The following is a 19,719-nucleotide window of genomic DNA, read 5'->3' as shown; positions in this document are numbered from 1 at the left end:
GAGCTACCCCTCAAGTGACTGAGAACAAGGCTGTAGGCAGACCCCTTAGTCAAACAGCTCCCATCCGAACCCCCTTCACATGAGCAGCCTGAAACAACGTTCTAAAGACGGTTGACATCTAGTGGAAGCCTTAGGAAGTGAAAATTAACCCATATCCCACTGTGTATTCGATAGGGGTGAGTTCAAAAACTACAAACCTCAGATTTCCCACTTCCTGTTTGGATTCTTTCTCAGGTTTTTGCCTTCCATATGAGTTCTGTTATACTCACAGACATCATTCAAACAGTTTTAGAAACGTCAGTGTTTTCTATCCAATACTAAAAATAATATGCATATATTAGCATCTGGGACTGAGTAGGAGGCAGTTCACTCTGGGCACGCTATTCATCCAAAAGTGAAAATGCTTCCCCCTATCCCAAACAAGTTAAGTAAAAAAAATAGTAAAATAACAATAGTGAGGCTATATACAGGGGGTACCGGTACAGAGTCAATGTGCGGGGGCTCAGGTTAGTCGAGGTAATATGTAGGTAGCGAACCAGAGAGTAGCAGCAGTGGTAAGAGGGGGTGGGGGGACAATGCAAATAGTCCAGGTAGCCATTTGGTTAGCTGTTCAGGAGTCTTATGGCTTGCGGGTAGAAGTTAAGACTAGACGCTCCGGTACAGCTTGCCGTGCTGTAGCAGAGAGAACAGTCTTTGACTAAGGTGGCTGGAGTCTTTGACCATTTTTAGGGCCTTCCTCTGACACAGCCTGGTATAGAGGTCCTGGATGGCAGGAAGCTTGGCCCCAGTGATGTACTGGGCCTACGTATTACCCTCTGTAGTGCTTTGCAGTCAGAGTCCGAGCAGTTGCCATACCAGGTGGTGATGCAACCAGCCAGGATGCTCTCGATGGTGCAGCTGTAGAACTTTTTGAGGCTCTGAGGACCCATGCCAAATCTTTTCAGTCTCCTGAGGGGAATAGGCTTTGTCGTGCCCTCGTCACGACTGTCTTGGTGTGTTTGGACCATGATAGTTTGTTGGTGATGTGGACACCAAGGAACTTGAAGCTCTCAACCAGCTCCACTACAGCCCTGTCGATGAGAATTGGGGCGTGTCCGGGCCTCCTCCTCCTGTAGTCCACAATCATCTCCTTTGTCTTGAACACTTGGAGGTAGATGTTGCTATCCTGGCACCACACGGCCAGGTCTCTGACCTTCTCCCTATAGGCTGTTTCATCGTTCTCGGGGATCAGGCCTACCACTGGTTTGTCGTCGGCAAACTTAATGATGGTGTTGGAGTCATGCCTGGCCATGCTGTCATGGGTACAGGAGTACAGGAGGACTGAGCACGCACCCCGGAGGTGCCCCCGTGTTGAGGATCAGCGTGGCAGATGTTGTTGCCTACCCTTACCACCTGGGGGTGGCCCGTCAGGAATTCCAGGATCCAGTTGCAGAGGGAGGTGATAGTCCCAGGGTCCTTAGCTTAGTGACGAGCTTTGAAGGCACTACGGTGTTGAACACTGAGCTGTAGTCAATGAACAGCGTTCTCACGTAGGTGTTCCTTTTGTCCAGGTGGGAAAGGACAGTGTGGAGCGCTACTAAAGGCACTTCAACAAAGTACTGAGTGAAGCGTCTGAATATTTCTGTAATATTTAAGTGTTTTTTTATGGGTTGTTGTGTGTAGACTGAAGGGGGAAAAACAATTTTAATCAGTTTTAGAATAAGGCTGTAACTGAATACTTACTGAATGCACTGTATATTAGTTACTAAACAGAACCAACTACATAAATATCTGATGGGGTCCATTATCTGCTACCGTGGCCTTTTTTGTGTTTTGGCTAATTAAAGTTGTAAACCCAATCTAGTGAGTCGTTCAGAAGGTTATAAGCGGTTAGATTATAATTTACATTTTGGTTTGTCTGCGCTCTTGAAAATGTACCAAATGCACTGCTTGGAGGTATAACAGTTTGAGAATTATTGCAATCTGTGTTAGACCCTGTTCATATGTTGTTGCTGTACTTGAACTACTGTGTTCACTGATCTAAATTGACATAATTGGTGAAATCAATGCAGTGGAAAAACTTGCTTTCACCAATTCAGTGTTAACACTTCAAGAGTGGAAGGATGTGTTTTATAAAGGTTTCAAACCGGGTCTGAGTCTCTACCTGTCTGTTTCTCTTGCAGCAGTGGCCTCCTCCCCAACGCCGTGCTGCCCCCCTCCCTGGACCACAACTACGCCCAGTGGCAGGAGCGCGAGGAGATCGCCCGCGCCGGGCAGCCCCTCAGGAAGAAGATCATCCCGGCCCCTTGCCCCAAGACCCCCGGAGAGCCCTACTCCTCCCCCCCTCCGCCCCGGCCTCTACCTCCTCAAACACCCCCTATGCTCCACGGTGAGTCTGCTCAACACAACTATAGGGCAACACCTAGGGACAAAAGTAGTGCACCTTTCCCTATATAGTGAATATGGTGCCATTTAGGTTACACACCTACACTAAGTATTTAATGGATACACTTTTTGATACTGTTTCAGTTGCAGGAAATGATGTGTTTGTGGCTTGCATTCTTGTCTCTCTCAGACCTGAGCTGTGAAGACAGTCCTGAGCTGCTCCCACCCCCTGGCGTCAGCGACAACCGGCAGTGTGTGCTGTGTCTCAAGTACGGAGACGATAACACCAACGTAAGTCAAAGTTGTGCTTAGCACCACCTTAGCAGTCGCGATTAGTCGTGGTACAGCTCTTGATCGTGTTCTTTGTGCTTGTGTCTGGTTCCAGGAGGGCGGCAGGCTGCTGTACATCGGGCAGAACGAGTGGACCCACGTGAACTGTGCCCTGTGGTCAGCCGAGGTGTTCGAGGATGACGATGGCTCTCTGAAAAACGTCCACATGGCCGTCATCCGAGGGAAACAGTTGGTAAGACTGATAAACCAAAATACCTGTTTGTACGAGATGTACAGTGCTTTCGGAAAATATTCAGACCCCTTGGCTTTTTCCATATTTTTTTTACTTTACAGCCTTAGTATAACATTTATTAAAACAACAAAAGGTCCTCTGCAATCTACACACAATACCCCATAATGACAAAGCGAAAACAGGTTATTAGAGATTTTTGCTAAATTTATTATAAAATGAACTTATTTAGATAAGTATTCAGACCCTTTGCTATGAGACTCAATTGAGCTAAGGTGCATCCTGTTTGCACCAAGACTCTTCCCAGAGTAGGCCACCTGGCCAAAATCGGGGGAGAAGGGACCAAGAACCCTATGGTCAGTCTGACAGAATTCCTTTGTGGAGATGGGAGAACCTTCCAGAAGGACAACCATCTCTGTAGCACTCCACTAATCAGGCCTTTATGGTAGAGTGGCCAGACGGAAGCCACTCCTCAGTAAAAGGCACATGACAGCCCACTTGGAGTTTGCCAAAGGGCACCTAAAGGAATCTCAGACCATGAGAAACAAGATTCTCTGGTCTGATGAAACCAAGATTGAGCTCTTTGGCCTGAATGCCAAGCGTCACGTCTGGAGGAAACATGGCACCATCCCTAAGGGTGACGCATGGTGGTGGCAGTATCGTGCTGTGGGGATGTTTTTCAGCAGCAGGGACTGGGAGACTAGTCAGGATCACAGCGAAATGTAGAGATCCTTGATGAAGGATTTTGGGCTCCCGAGTAGCGCAGCGGTCTAAAAAACTGTAACTCTGTGCAAGAGGCATCACTATAGTACCTGGTTCGAATCCAGGCTGTATCACATCCGGCCGTGATTGGGAGTCCCATAGGGCGGCGCACAAATGGCCCAGTGTCGTCCGGGTTTGGATGGAGTAGGCAGTCATTGTATATAAGAATTTGTTCTTAACTGACTTGCCTAGTTTATTTAATAAAGGTTAAATAAAATAAAACATTTAAATGTTTAATGAAAACCTGCTCCAGAGCGCTCAGGACCTCAGACTGGGGCAAAGGTTCACCTTCCAACAGGACAATGACCCTAAGTACACAGCCAAGACAACGCAGGAGTAGCTTCGGTACATGTCTCTGAATGTCCTTGAGTGGCCCAGCCGGAGCCCGGACTTGAACCCGATCAAACATCTCTGGTAAGACCTGAAAATAGCTGTGCTTCAATGCTCCCCATCCAACCTGACAGAGCTTGAGATGATCTGCAGAGAAGAATGGTACTAACTCCCCAAATACAGGTGTGACAAGCTTGTAGCGTCATACTCAAGAAGACTCGAGGATGGAATCGCTGCCAAAGGTGCTTCAACAAATTACTGAGTAAGGGTCTTAATACTTTTGTAAATGTGATATTTCTAAACCTATTTTTTTCTTTGTCCTAATGGGGGTGTTGTGTACAGATTGGGGGGAAAACATTTTTTTAAATACATTTTAGAATAACGCTTTATCGTACATTTTTTGGGGGAAAAGTCAAGGGGTCTGAATACTTTGCGAAAGCAATGTTTATTCTTAGTAAATGGAGATTCTTTTGTATGCATAGTGTATATTAATTTAGTACACCCCTTAAAATGTGTGGATTTGGCTGTTTCAGCCACGCGTTGCTGACAGGTGTGTAAAATCGAAAGCAAAGCCATGCAATCTCCATAGACAAACATTGGCTGTAGAATGGCCTTACTGAAGAGCTCAGTGACTTTCAACGTGGCACCGTCATAGGATGCCACCTTTCATCAGTTCGTCAGTTGGAGCAGTGGAAATGCGTTCTCTGGAGGGATGAATCGTGCTTCACCATCTGACAGTCCAACGCACAAATCTGGGTTTGGCGGATGCCAGGAGAACGCAACCTTCCCAATGCATAGTGCCAACTGTAAAGTTTGGAGGAATGGTTCATGGTTAGGCCCCTTAGGTCCGGTGAAGGGAGATCTTAACGCTACAGCATACAATGATATTGTAGACGATTCTGTGCTTCCAACTTTTGGGAAGGCCCTTTTCCTGTTTCAACATGACAATGCCCCTGTGCACCAAGCGAGGTCCATACAGAAATGGTTTGTTGAGATCGGTCTGGGAGAACATGACTGGGCTGCACAGAGCCCTGAACTCAACCACATCAAGCACTTTTTGGGATGAATTGGAACGCCGGCTGCGAGCCAGGCCTAATCGCCCAACATCAGTGCCCGACCTCACTATTGCTCTTGTGGCTAAATGGAAGCAAGTCCCCGCAGCAATGTTCCAACATTTAGTGGGAAACCTTCCCAGAAGAGTGGAGGCTGGTATAGCAGTGAAGGGGGGACCAAATCCATATTAATGCCCATGATTTTGGAATGAGAGGTTTGACAAGCAGCTGTCCACATACTTTTGGTCATGTAGTGTGTGTTTCACTTGAAAAGGCATGTTGCCATTACTTGATTCTGTGCATCATTTGCATTGTGTCTTCTATTATGCATGATCTTGATACTAAATATACAAAAGTGTCTTTATTTTTTTATTTTTTATTTTATTTATTTTTACTCAAATGACCTTGAGTCGGTGTTGCTGATTTATCTATCTATGTCTAATGGCAGTGTCCTGTGATGTTTGTTTTCCTCCCGGCAGCGCTGCGAGAACTGCCAACGTCCCGGCGCCACAGTGGGCTGCTGCTTGACCTCCTGCACCAGAAACTACCACTTCATGTGCGCCCGGCAGCGCCACTGTGTCTTCCTGGAGGACAAGAAGGTCTACTGCCAGCGCCACCGGGACCTCATCAAAGGAGAGGTGAGACGCAAAGCAGAACTCCTTCCTTATCTTCTCCAGCCCACCTCCCTTACCCACCTGCAGCATCACACACAAATGAAACATCTAGAACATACCAAAACTTTACAGATAAAAATGTTGATTCAATGTCTGTTTTTTGTTTTTTTTAAAGCTCTGGCTTACTGGTAAAAGGTAAAAACAACATGCATGCAATTAGCCCGTATCTATCGGAATCATACTGCAGCATGGGTCAAACTGAGGTCATGGTGAGGAGAAGGGCGCACTTGTGGGTACTTTGTTTGAAATGCATGACTTCCTTGCCCAGGTGGTGTCCGAGTCTGGCTTCGAGGTCACGCGGAGGATCCTGGTGGACCTGGAGGGGGTCAGCCTGCGGAGGAAGTTCCTGACCGGTCTTCAGCCGGAGAACATCCACATGATGATAGGTGTGTGTGTGTATATTATCCCCCTCCACAGCCATATATAGAGACCTCTATGGACTAGTCCCAAACGGCACCCAATTTCCTATTTAAGGCATTACTTTTGACCAGGACCCATAGGGCTCTGGTCAAAAGTAGTGTACTATATAGAGAATAGGGTGCCGTTTGGGATACACACTACGTATGGCTCTGCTTACTCTGTCTGTAACCTCTCCCTGGGAACCCCAGCCGTTATCTGATCATATTTGATCTATTCCAGAGCTATGCAGCACGCCTGATTTTATCAAATGGTCAACTGATCATCAAGTCCTTGAATTAGGTGAATAAGCTGTGCTATTTCAGGGCTTTCCCAAAGTAGTGAAACGGCCAGGGGCGTTCGCAGAGTTTTGAGACACTAGCTGGCCCAACAAACATGTTTCTGAATGGCCTCCTTGGATTTGGGGGTTCAAACTTTATTATTATTTTTTCCATCGCAGGCTCCATGACGATCGATTGCCTTGGAATACTGACCGAGCTCTCGGATTGCGAGCGCAAACTCTTCCCCATCGGCTACCAGTAAGTACACTTTTTTTTAATGTGAAGCGGTCAGTGCAACAGAAGACTGATCAATTTGCTGGTTTCTGTCACCACAGGTGTTCCAGGGTGTACTGGAGCACTCTAGACGCCCGGAAGCGGTGTGTCTACACCTGCAGGATCCTGGTGTGTCGTCCCACCGTGGTGGAGCCGGACCTAAAGAGTGCTCTTCCAGAGGAGAACCGCACCATCTCCCACAGCCCTTTTACGCCCATCTTAGGTGTGTGTGTGTGAGCCAGAATGCTGCATCGCTACGTTATTCATTGCGGCACTGCATTTGGTCTAGTTCGTAGCCGGCGTGTAAACGCGTTCAATACGTTTATTTTATCGCAGGCGTAAACAGTACAGTGAAATGCTTACTTGCGAGCTCTTCCTCCAAAATGCAGCATTCTGAAGAATTGATTGCATTCAACTTTTCGTTGACAGATAAAGTCCTTTCTCCGGTGCCCGGCCCTTTTGACTCTCTGAAGCCCTCCAACCGCCTGTCCCTGCTGCCCTCGAGCCCCAATCCTCCTAAAGTTTACACACGGAACAGGCACCCCAGCTACCCCCCGTGCCAGCGCTCCCCTGGCTCCAGACCACTTCCATCCCCAGGTATCTTCCAACTCTTTACCCCCATTTACCTCAAACTGTCATTGTAAACTCCCATTCACACGTGGAGACATGCAGTATGGTGAAATGTGTTTATGTCCATGTTTTGCAGGCGGATCCTTCCAGTCGGCCCATGAGATTGTGACGGTAGGGGACCCCCTTCTGAGTTCCGGCCTAAGGAGCATCGGCTCCCGGCGCCACAGCACCTCTTCCCTCTCCCCCCAGCCCAGACAGAAGGTAGTCTCCCCTCCACGGGCCGGGGTGGCTGCCGCCATGAACCAATTAGCCCTGGTCTCCTCTTCCACCCCACCCCCTGTGCTCTCCTCTTCCTCTGCCTCCAGAGACCTGGGTCTAAGRGATACGGGGAAGCCGCCCGCCAGCGGAGTCCGAACGCAGAGCCGCGAGACTAGCTCACTCAGCCCTGGAGGTCAACACAGACACCACCACAGCGTCTCTGAGATGAAGACAGACAGTGGGAAAGAAAGTGCGCCTGGCAAGCAGGCTGTGGGAGAGAACCCCAAACTTTCCCCAATGGCCCCAGGGATGGCAGGAGCGAGCCAGGCCTCCCCACCACCAGGTACAGGTGTCCTGACAGGGCACCAAAGGGCCAGCAACAGCAAATCCCAGGCGGAGAAGGGGAAGCAGGGCGGGAAGGTCCCAGACCTGTCGGCTGGCGTCACGCTCCTCTCCCGCCATTGTGTCACCACGACCCTGTCCAAGGACAGAGGTGGTGGTGGTAGTAGTAGCAACCCGGCCAAGGAGGGAAGTGTGACCTTGGCGCAAGCCTCTAAAGATTCTGGGAAATTGGGGTCTCCCCAGCCCCTGTTCCACAAAAGCGTTGGGAGGAAGTCCCAGGACTATCTGTCGGGGCCAGCCCCTGCCGCCGCCATGAAGCCCCTGTGGTCTTCGGGGGCTGAGGATGATTTCATCAAACGGAGCTCCCAAGCCACCCCGGCTGTTCCCTCCAGCCACTCGGCCACCACCACCAAAGACAAGCACTCCAAAGTCCGAACAATCGACAGCCGAGAGGCATCTAAAGAGAGGGAGAAGACCCCTCAGAACAGCAACAAGAACCCCACGCTCAACAACAACAATTCTAAGGACACTGGTGGAGCCACTAACTCTCCAACCCCGACCTCTCAGAACTGCAACAGCAAGGCTGCAACCCTCAGCAACAACACCAAAGCCATTGGCAAGCAGGAGGTGGAGAAGCTGGAGAATCAGGGAAGAGGACGATCTTCAAAGAGCAGGGAGAGATTCTCCAGTCCTGAGAAGAACAGCTCCAGCCTAGAGGCCATCAAGCAGCCCAGGTTAGCCTCGGAGAGAAGCATGAGGGCTTCACAGGTTCAAGCAAGAGTAACAGCCAACGAAGTCGCGGCTGCTAGAGACAAAAAGCGGGCTATAGTCAAGGCGTCCCTGACGCCGCTGAAGACCGACCCGAACGGGACTAACACCGTGAGCACTTCCTCTGACTCCTGCACCACCACTTCCATCTGTCCAGTGGGCCTGGAGGGACCCCCCCACCGCAGGTCTTCCTGCTCCGTGCTCTTCTCCCCGTCGGCCTGCTCGGAGAGCTCAGAGTCGACCAGCCCGCCACTGCACCCGGAGGACCGCGAGGAGAAGCGCCTCCTGGCTCACTGCACCAAGGACGAGGGGACCAGCGACAGGGATGACCACGCCTTGCTGGAGGAGGAAGGCGGCGACGGGGACAAACGCCACGAGGACGACAGTGACTGCTCGGGCTCGGCCAAGCGACGTTACCCAAGGCGCAGCGCCAGGGCCCGCTCCAACATGTTCTTCGGCCTGACTCCTTTCTACGGGGTGCGCTCCTATGGAGAGGAGGATATCCCTTTCTACAGCAGCAGCGGGGACGGGCCCGGGAAGAGGAAGGCCGGGGGCAGTAGGCGCTCGGCCGAAGGCCAAGTGGACGGGGCAGACGATAGGAGTAACTCCTCCTCAGGGGACAGCGGAGAAGAAGAGGAAGGGGGATTCAGCCAGTGTTCCAACAAGGATCCATACTATTACAACTTCACCCGCACCATCATCAACCCCGGCCCTGTGATGCCCTCAATCGAGGGGATGGGCCAGTGCCTGGGGAGGGGCTCTCAGCTGCAGCGCTTCCTGAAGGATGATGAGGAGGAGGAGAGGGTCGTTGCTGCTGTGGATGGAGTTCCCACCCGGAGCCTCCTGAGCCACCAGCAGATTGGCCAGCTGGACGGCATTGATGACAGCTCAGAGAGTGACGCCAGCGCGAGCACCACCAACACCACCACCACGGCCACCGCAGCGTCCTCTTCCCACAAGGGCACAGGAAAGAGGAAGGGCAGAGAGAGGCACATGGAGAAGCTGGAGCACGACTCTGGGAAGGAGGCGGACAACAGCAGCGGAGGGGGTGGGAGCAGCAGTAGCAACAACAGCCGAGAAGGCAGGAAGAGCCAGAAGGACAGCTCTCTCCCTCTGGGTGGGGTGAAGTCGTCCCAGAGACAGGACCCTCTGGAGGCCCAGCTCTCACTTAGCACTGACCTGCTCAAGTCAGACTCGGACAACAACAACAGTGACGACTGCGGCAACATCCTGCCGTCGGACATCATGGAGTTTGTCCTCAACACGCCCTCCATGCAGGCCCTCGGGCAGCAGCCTGAGGCCTCCTCCTCCGAGCTCCTCTCCCTTGACGAGGGCTATGGGGTGGGCGTCAACCGCCGCAAAGACAACCTCTTCGAGGACTTCCCTCGGCCGCTGGCCAGTGCTGAGCCCGCGGAGAGTGGGGTGAGCACGTCCATCTCGGTCGAAGAGCCATATGGTCTGCCTCTGGAGCTGCCCTCTGACCTCTCTGTCCTGACCACTCGCAGCCCCACGGTCAACAACCAGAACCATGGCGGCCTCATCTCAGAGGGCTCAGAACGCACCATACTGTCCCTGGCAGCCTCTGACGATGCCATCGCAGAGAAAGGAGGCGAGGACAAGCAGCAGAGAGGGGCCGGTGTGTCCCCTGAGAGCCAGCAGGAAGGAAGTGGAGGTAGCCGAGAATCTCAGGTAAGAGAAGGCCACATGACCCCGGAGCAGTTTGAGCATATCACTAGTCCCTCCCTGGGCCAGGTGGTCGAAGCAGATAACCAGGATCTGACCAGGAGCTCTGGGACCCCAGTCCTACCCAGCTCCCCAACCCTGCCTCTCCAGGGACAGAAGTACATCACTTCTGCATCTTCAGTCAGCCCCGGACCCTCCCAGGTGGCCAGCATGGCCGTCCAGACCACCTCTCATTTAAAACCAGGCCCGGAAAAACTCATAGTGGTCAACCAGCATCTGCAACCCCTCTACGTCCTACAGACTCTCCCCAATGGTGTCACTCAGAAGATCCAGATCAGGCCATCGGTCAGCGCAACAGGAGTGATGGATACCATGACTCTAACCACAGGGCTCACCACYGGGATAACCACCTCCCAGCCCATCTTTCCTGCTGGGGGTAAAGTGTTGGGCACCATGTCCCATCACCCTCAGATCCATACTTTCACCGGCACCACCCAGGCGGGCTTCCAGCCTGGCATTCCCAGCRCCCCCTCCGGCCTCCTGATCGGGGTGCCCTCCCACGAGCCCCAGATCCTGGTGACCGAGGCCGGACGGAGGCACGACCTKGCCCCCAACGTGACCATMGTGTCCAGCGCTGCCTCCATCTCCACGTCCTCGGCGGTGCTCGCGTCTGGACACGGCAAGAAGCGACCCATTTCCCGTCTCCAGCCGCGGAAGACCAAGAAACTAGCCCGCTCCAGGAGCCAGCCCACCCTGGCCCCGTCTGAGGTGAGACCCAACATGACTCTGATCAACCTGTCCTCGCCACAGATAGCCCAGTCCGGACTGGTCGAGCTGGGCACCCTGACCACGGCCGCCACCACTTCTCACCGCAATGTCCCCAACATTATCAAGAGACCCAAATCGGGAGTCATGTACTTTGAGCCCATCCAGCAGAGGAGGCCTCTTCCCAGTGGGCAGCCTGGCATCCTGGGCCACGACTCTTCCACCCACCTGCTGCCCTGCACTATCTCGGGGCTCAACCCCAACCAGTCAGCAGTGCTGAACATGGTGTCCATGGCTCAGCCCAGYGGGCCCGGMGGCCTCATTGCGCCAGGCTCTGTCTCTCTCAGCACCCCGGTGCTCAGCTCCGCTGAAATCACGGGACCCATCAGCAGCCTCCTCTTCAAAGCCACCCCGCACAACCTGGGCCTTCCGGAGCARCAGATGCTCCTCCAGTCTGGAGCACCTCTGATGTCTCAGCTGTGCAGCCCTGCCCAGACCTCCATCGCCRGCAGCATCTGCGTGATTCCCTCCCATCAGACCATCAGCATGTCCGTCAGCCAACAGGTGGACCCGGAAAGCGGCGCTTTCCAGCGGCAGCAACACCCGCCAAATGCTAGTGGACAACCTGTGGCTCTGGCCCCCAGCCCGGTCTCACAAGACTCCGGCAAGGGACATCCGGTTGGAGTGTTCTCCCAGAGTTCACGCTCTCAAAGCTCAAGCGCCATGCCTATATCCAGGYCCTCATCAGAGCAGAAACMAGAGCTGAAGTGTGGYGCTGCAGCAACGGCATTTACGGGCTCTGGGAAAGGGAAGCAGAAAGCCAAGCGGACGAGGCAGAGTCCAGACAAGGCCAGCGGGAAGAAACACAAGGGTTGGCAGACAGAGCCTCCTCGGGAGACGCARGGAGACCGGGCACCTTCCACTCCTGGGTAAGATTCTCACATAAAAGATAACTCATGAAATAATCAACTAGGACTATACTGAGTTCACTAAACGTGTGTTATGATACTATGGTTGCCACCTGCTACATATCCATATTTGAATTCCCTCTACCACTGCAGCTCTAGAGAGCCAGTCTCTCCTGAGTCCATGGACACAGGCAAGCCCAGAGACAGGGGCACCTGCAAAAGGTAAGTAATGCAAGCTTGTCACCCATTTCCATTTTTCTATACTATTAATATGTCCAATGGGTAATGTTTCTCCTGCTCTAACCAGTAAAACCAGTGAGTTCCCTGAGGAGAAAGGCGAGACCACCGCTGGCTCTCTACTGGTGGCCACCCCTGACCAGGAGGGTTGCCGCAGGGACTCTTCTGTGGACAGCAAGCCCAAGAAGGGACTCATCTTTGAGATCTGCAGCGACGATGGCTTCCAGATCCGCTGCGAGAGTATCGAAGGTATCCGAAGTCCTGGTCCTTATCCTCTTGCTCTGTGTTTCCATGCAGCATGGTTATGACGCTCAATGGTAGAAAATAGCTCTAAAGTTATTGAAGTGAATGTGTAACAGTCAAGGTCTCTTATTTCCAAATCCTCGTACAGATTAAGAACTAAATGTGTACTTTAATACTAACACTGTTATGAGATACTAAGCTGACCTGTCTTGTCTTCTCCCTCTGACCCACAGAGGCCTGGAAATCCCTGACAGATAAAGTCCAGGAGGCCCGCTCCAACGCCAGACTCAAAGAGCTCTCCTTTGAAGGTAAAGTACCACGTATCAGATTTTATTTTGTTTGTGCCGGTTCATTTCTTTTGAAGAATGAAACGGTCACTCATCACAAACTTTTTTTTCCCCCTCTGTACCCCTCGACTCCTTCCTTTGTTCTCTCTCTCTCATTCTTTCTCTCAATCGTTCTTTTTTTCCCTCTCAGGAGTGAACGGTCTGCGGATGCTGGGGGTCCTCCACGATGCTGTGGTGTTCCTGCTGGAGCAGCTGTATGGTTCCAGGCACTGTCGCAGCTACCGCTTCCGCTTCCACAAGCCCGAGGAGGCCGACAAGCCCCCGATCAACCCCCACGGCTCGGCACGCGCCGAGCTCCACCACAGGTACAGCCCTCTTCCAACACTTAAAGGCATAGGATTAGTATCCAGACAAATGTACTGTCTTTTCTTCTATGTATTATTATAACGAGGTCCCTTCTCCTGCCTGGATCAGCGTCCATGTGCATCCTGCCGTCATCCTTTCCTTAAAGTCATCACTGAGTCATGACTGGACAGGTGAAGACCATGTGGCGGAGACCTTGCGTTCACCTGATGAATCATGTCTAATCATTGATTAGTTCAGGAAGGATGCACTTCTAAAGTGTATTTTTTATGTAGCTGGACCCAGGTCTCTCTTAGTTTTCGTTTGATTGTTGAAGAAATTCAGATCTATGCATTCTACTTCAGCAATTAATATGTAGTGAGCCGTTTGTACACTGGCTCTCTTAACGGATGTTTTGGAGCGGATAACTGTGCATCTTCCTTAACAGATCTCAAGTCACTATTTGGGAGAGGTCCTTCCTAGGGTTAAGAGAGTCTGCGTCATTGAGTTGTGTTTTCTTGCGCCATCTGACCTGTGTGTCTGCTCCATCTGCCTTCGCCGCAGGAGGTCTGTGTTTGACATGTTCAACTTCCTGGCCTCCAAGCACCGCCAGCCTCCCGAGTATAACCCCCACGAGGAGGACGAGGAGGTGCAGCTCAAGTCTGCTCGGTGAGTCACGCCGCCCTGTTACACAATTCCTGTTTTTAGTTTATTTTTTACTTCAGAAAATCACGATGGATTATTTCTTTATTGTCCGTATCATCATTACAATGGACTTGTAGTCTGTCGTCTTGGTTTTCTGTTCACGTCCCTGTATYCACCTGTTGGCGCCTCACGGTGGTAGTAGACCATCCTTCCTTCATTGGAACTCGTAACACACTGCTACTGTTGTTTTTCAGCCGGGCCACCAGCATGGACCTCCCCATGCCCATGAGGTTCCGACACCTGAAGAAAACGTCCAAGGAGGCGGTGGGGGTGTTCAGGTTAGGAAGACGCTGGCTACGTGACGTTTTTTTACGTGATACAAATCYAAATTCAGTGGAATGGTTTTAACAAGAAGAGGCACTACTACCGTAGTTTTGCTGTAGCTACGTCCTTGTTCCAGAGAGTGGGGTTTAAAAGCGGGAAACCCTTTGTTGAACCAGTTGTCACTGAGCCCATGTGTGTCCTCCCCTCACAGGTCAGCCATACACGGCCGAGGTCTGTTCTGCAAGAGGAGCATCGAYGCGGGGGAGATGGTGATCGAGTACTCGGGCAACGTCATCCGCTCTGTCCTCACCGACAAACGGGAGAAGTACTACGACGGCAAGGTGAGAAGAGAAGCCGGGCGTCAAGGGGGCACAGTCCTCTGTGCTCATTCGCTTTGAGTCTGAACAAGGGTCACTTTCGTTAGGCAAACGTTGTGGAACGTTGCAGATAGAAATGTCATGAAAAGAACTTCCGTGAGTCCTTATTCTACTTGTCAGAGAGAGACGTTCTGCATAATAAAGGTATTTCTATCTGAATGTTCTATAATGTTGGTCCCTGCTGAATGTGGTTTTCATGTGGCAACAGCATTAACCAGTCAGGATCTTTTAGTCATTTGATAATGCAATCCTCAGCCAATGGCGTCTCACTCTCTTCTCCTCCTGTCCCTCCCTCTGCAGGGCGTTGGCTGTTACATGTTCCGCATCGACGACTACGAAGTGGTGGACGCCACCGTGCACGGAAACGCCGCCCGCTTCATCAACCACTCGTGCGAGCCCAATTGCTACTCGCGTGTCATCAACGTGGACGGGCAGAAGCACATCGTCATATTTGCCACGCGCAAGATCTACCGCGGCGAGGAGCTCACCTACGACTACAAATTCCCCATCGAGGAACCGGGCAATAAGCTTCCATGCAACTGTGGAACCAAGAAGTGCCGCAAGTTCCTCAACTAGCCCCCCACTCTGCCGTGCGATGGTAGTGGCGTTAGCGGTCCTTCTCCCACTCTGCCGAAGCAGTCGCCTCGACTAGCGTGGCGCCATCCATGCAATGCCAGGTCTTAGAGAGCAAAGTGATGCTTCCAGTACTGCCCTCCCTTTTTGCTGTACGGCTTGTGCAGAAAGAGGCGTGTTACAGACCGGGTTAAGTTCGATACGAGCTCTGTTTTTGAAAGAGAACAAATTATTATTGTGCCTCTGGTTGTTTTTGTTTACTTTTCGGACTCTGAGAAGTCAAAGGAAATGGTAACTGTGTAAGATTAGCAATTTTCAACGTTTTCTGTCTCTGAATGATTCAAAAAGATTTTAAATTGCCCTTTTTGTTCTGAATTTTAACATCACCTCACATTATTTTTCTAGAGATGATATCTCAATTCTGTGTGAGCATAGAATCCATTGATTATGTGCACACAGAAAAATGAAAAATGAATTGCCACCTTGTAAGAGTTCCATTTTACACACCAAAGTGCAATTTGTGGAAGGGAATTTTCTCTGCATTTTAGAAATAGAACGAGGACGTATTAGAACTGATCAGAGGGCGCTTTTCTCTTGGCCTCATCTGTTTATACACATCTGCCTGTCGGAATGTGCATCCTGTGCAGCCTTCGGAGTAGCCGCAATAACATAAAGCTTTGCTTGGGCTGCTTCGCTGTGTATTCAAAGACACTGTAAATAGTTCTTATGCCTGTCCAGAGCAACAAGTCGCAAGATGTGTTAGGAAGAGAAACACTAGAGGGGGTCGAAACGACAGAGGGAAAGAAAGAAGCCTGTAGATTTATTTATTTTAAATTTGTATATTATTGTTAAGCGCGACTGTACTTGTACAGAGTCATTGTCAGACACGTAGTCGGGTGGCGGTCATTACATTGTCGTGGCCGTGACTAGCAAGCTAGACTGAGATTCTGGTGGACTGACAGTTGAGGGACTAACTTTTTATTTCGTTTTTTTTGCTGTAGTAAATGTTATTGTTGGTTTTGTGTAGGAAAAATGATAGACTGAGCCATCTATTTGTATCGCAGGTATGCACTCGTTATGTCTTTTATTAGAAATTTGGTTAGAACAGAGTCCGGAATTACAGCGATGAGAACCAAACGTCATCCCCCTAAATCTGATTTCCCCTTAAGCCCATTTGAAGTTTGAAATTATGGCCTATTTCCTGAATTACTGTTGCAAAGGAATTGTTTATTTCATTTTCGAATCGGGTCATTTGAAGTCTTGTCTCTTCTGGCCCTTTTTTTGTTATGGGCAGAAAAATATCATGCTTGCTTTGAGAATGTAAATAATATATATATTTTTCTATACAAACGACTAAAAAGCACTCACTAGTGAATAGCACTTAATGTTATAAATAGTATTTATATTTTTAAGAAATCGTATTTATTTTATTGCCATTTTTGTAGGAAATAGAGGTTTACAAACACTAATGCTTGGTCTCTACATTTTTATTGAGCTGCCTTTTTTCAAAGCTGTTTTTTTGTTGCCGTTTTAATTTTATTTGTAGCCTGAATGTTTCTTTTTGGATTCCAAAGACTGAAGCTGTCGCTCCCCGCTGAGCCCAGTCCACCAGTAGCTCTATTTGTCAATCAAGGACATTTCCATTGACTGCATGTTAGCAGCATGGCATTATTATATGCCCTTGATGGAGTCTGTTAGTGTTCATCTTTTGGAATAGCTGTCTGATATCTCCTTTTTTCCAGCCTTAATTCCACACACCACGCTGAGGCGCCATTCAGACCTGGGCCGTCTCACCGTGCGCAATTCGTTCACGTTCAGCTTTTTTCAACAAAATGTCTCTACAAATTTCAACGTCTCCCTTTTGGGATCAAACGCGCTCCAAAATCAGCTAACTGTAAGGACATAACACGGCTTAACGCCCATAGCCACATCAGCGCTCCAAGATTCCCCAAATGGAAGTGTTGCCTTCATGTTTATACTGTCAATGTTTTGTCGTGTTTCTACTCGACTCCCTCGTGAAGTCCGGCGTTTGTTTCGTGGCGTTTACATGACAGGCTACACATGGAAAGCTTTTTAGAAGCTCGGTAGAAGCTGATGACGTTAGGAAAGGTTAGAAGAGGCTAACCGTTACCATTGGCCACAATTCAACCTCTGTTAAGAGTCTTGCTTTGCATTTGTTGTAACTGAGCACGCTTCGTTTGGCGAACTCTGTGACTTGTAAATGTAACAGTAGTAGATTGACAGAAGTAGTCCCGGTTTTGGTGAGAATTGGGACATTGGGTACAGAAAGTGGATAGGTTGATGACAGGCATATATTTCCTCGAACGAAGCTCACCAAATTGCTGCTTTGTGCAACTCTGGCTCCAGTTGTCCTATAGCGAGCCACTTCAGGCCAGTGACCTTTTTGTTATGTTTTTGGTTTGTCATCCGTTTTTCCTCGTAGTCTGTTGACTTTATATCTTGTAAGGCCGTCGCAGAATCTCTCCAACCCTTACCCTGCCCAGGCTGTGAAGTGAAACCATAACTTTGCCAACACATTGCACTGGTGACAGGCACTGACTTAACATGGGAAATGACTTTCTACTCATTGTAAACACAATGGGTTCCTAATGTTTTTAAAAACCACAAGCACAGGTACTGTTTGTAAGCTCCCTTAGGAATTGTGGCCCCCAGGAAAGTGCACTTCTGCTCGACCTTCTCCCAAGTGTGTTAGGGACGTTCAGAGTGCAGGGACCACTCTGGAGGCCAACAGTGAACACTCCACCTTGCAGCCTGGGTTTTGCCAGCTAATTCAGGGATACCGTTTTGGTTCAGCTCTCGCTGTCCTCCCATCCTGGCTAGCCTTAGGGTGAGGCACAGGGTCATGCTGAATTCTGCTGCTAGGTCTTTAATGAATGTATATACAAAAACTGAATTGTGGTGATTTCTGGTATCAACCACGATTTGTTTTTGAGTTAAAAAGAACCCACAAAAAGACTGGGAAGATGAGCTCACAGGACAGTTTGTTTGTTTGTTTCATTTCAGGGGGGAAAAGATTGAGGGACGGCTTTCTAGTTTAACGTCAAAAGGGCACACGGAATAAACAAAGACTTCAAAGATAGCTTTGGTAATCCTTTTACTAATCCCAAAGGCTCCGTCTCTGACTCCTCTACAGATCCATAGCAGTAAAGTGTGATGTTTCAGTACTTGGTGAACAACAACCCATTAGTCAAGTGTTTTTAAATGGCAGATAGATTCCGTTGTTTCTTGGACTTCATAATACCATGCCACACCAGTGGCCCCCTTCCTTCACTTGTAATTATGCTATATATACATAAAAACATATACCGAAACAGAAATAGTAACATGTACTTCAGTATCTATACAATATACGGAATGAACAGACAAACTTAGTTACAGTAGCAAACAGCAGGTTTATAATGGTTAATAGCTATGTTCAATGTACTCTATAATGGTTTTGTGTTACAGTATCAGTTTAGAATAACTAACGTACATCATCTTCTGTATATTGATGTCCAATACCAGTTTCCCTGTGCCTGTGTGTGCTCCATTGGCAGGAGCATTGCAGTTTCTTTCATTTTTTTTTTTTTTTCCCTTCCCGAAAAGAAACAGTATTTATGTAATAAGATGTATAACGTGGTTGTGAACTTCTTGAAGTCGGCCATTTTGTTTTAGTGTTTGGTTGTTGTCGTGAATGTTTTTATTCTTTGTAAATTCTTAACAGGGATTTTAGACTGCTTACTTGATGGTGGTATAATTGAGTTGAGTTTGTGGAGACCAGGAAAAAAAACGAATCCCACCAAAATGTTATTTTACAGTCTTCCATGTCTCCCTTACCACCCCTCTCTCTTTGGAAGCTTTGGTTGTACTTATCATGTATTGTTTTATAGAACGTGATGATGATGATGCGTTTTTATTTATTTATTTTGTGTATTGGAACATCCATGAATTTACAGGTCACGGTAGTTGCCGGAACCTGCTTGAAAGAAGTTGGGAAAAATACTTAACTGTATTTGTAATTTTATAATTGTTCCTTGTGTATAGAACGTATCAGCCTGAGATGGGACGTGGCATCAAGGGGAGTTGGCGGTAGGACTTGGAAACGGTTAAACGGCTCTTCTTATGCCTTGAATATACCTTTGTCTTATTAACACTTCCTCCTGAACTCCATGAGAATAATGATGATGATGATAATAATATTTTTCCCTATTAGTTGTACATCAGTGTTCTCTCATCTGTCACAGAAATGAAGGAAAGTTAAACCACAATAGTAAACCACAAACTACTTAAGGTTGAATGTATAATTAGGAAACACAATTGTACATAACTGTAAAAAGAAAAGTTTCTAATCATGTTTATTTTCTATGCACTTTTTTTATTTAAGTGATAGTTTAAATAATAAACATGTCTCGTTTACTCTTTCTTAAGGCTCCGTCTCCGTTTCTGTAACTTGTTCTCTGTCAACCTAGAATATAGTCCACATATTGGTATGTGTTAGTGATAACATGCTGGGCTAGGTTTCCCGATAGTGATGCCACGTATGCTTACAAATGTTTAACAGTGCATTGTTCCTACAACGGGCGAAGACGTAACACGCGTTTTCCAAAACACCACGCAGAAAGCGCGTTCGCTAAGTGTCGTTTGGCGCATGTAGATACTGATGGGATCGAAAGAAAGGCAGTGCTGCTCTCTGATCAGATTTCGCCATTCAAATCTTAACGTTAACGTTGTAATTATTTTACAAT

General features: G+C 49.0%; 1 protein-coding gene across 1 annotated transcript in view; it reads left to right on the top strand.

Annotated features, from left to right (window-relative positions):
- kmt2a (lysine (K)-specific methyltransferase 2A) overlaps positions 1-19,396 on the top strand; it is a 53,677-nt gene extending 34,281 nt beyond the window's left edge. The window contains 17 exon segments of the mRNA XM_070433937.1: positions 2,163-2,368; positions 2,555-2,655; positions 2,750-2,887; positions 5,508-5,666; positions 5,971-6,088; positions 6,559-6,637; positions 6,715-6,875; positions 7,082-7,249; positions 7,359-11,967; positions 12,100-12,168; positions 12,254-12,432; positions 12,660-12,734; positions 12,904-13,078; positions 13,620-13,724; positions 13,955-14,038; positions 14,236-14,365; positions 14,702-19,396. Of these exon segments, the coding sequence (XP_070290038.1) occupies positions 2,163-2,368; positions 2,555-2,655; positions 2,750-2,887; positions 5,508-5,666; positions 5,971-6,088; positions 6,559-6,637; positions 6,715-6,875; positions 7,082-7,249; positions 7,359-11,967; positions 12,100-12,168; positions 12,254-12,432; positions 12,660-12,734; positions 12,904-13,078; positions 13,620-13,724; positions 13,955-14,038; positions 14,236-14,365; positions 14,702-14,977 (6,832 nt within the window). The 3' untranslated portion in view covers positions 14,978-19,396.
- The last annotated feature ends 323 nt before the right edge of the window (positions 19,397-19,719 follow it).

Source organism: Salvelinus sp. IW2-2015, linkage group LG22 (assembly GCF_002910315.2).
Source record: "Salvelinus sp. IW2-2015 linkage group LG22, ASM291031v2, whole genome shotgun sequence".
Classification (NCBI taxonomy): Eukaryota; Metazoa; Chordata; class Actinopteri; order Salmoniformes; family Salmonidae; genus Salvelinus; species Salvelinus sp. IW2-2015.
This window is presented reverse-complemented; position numbering and strand designations above follow the sequence as displayed.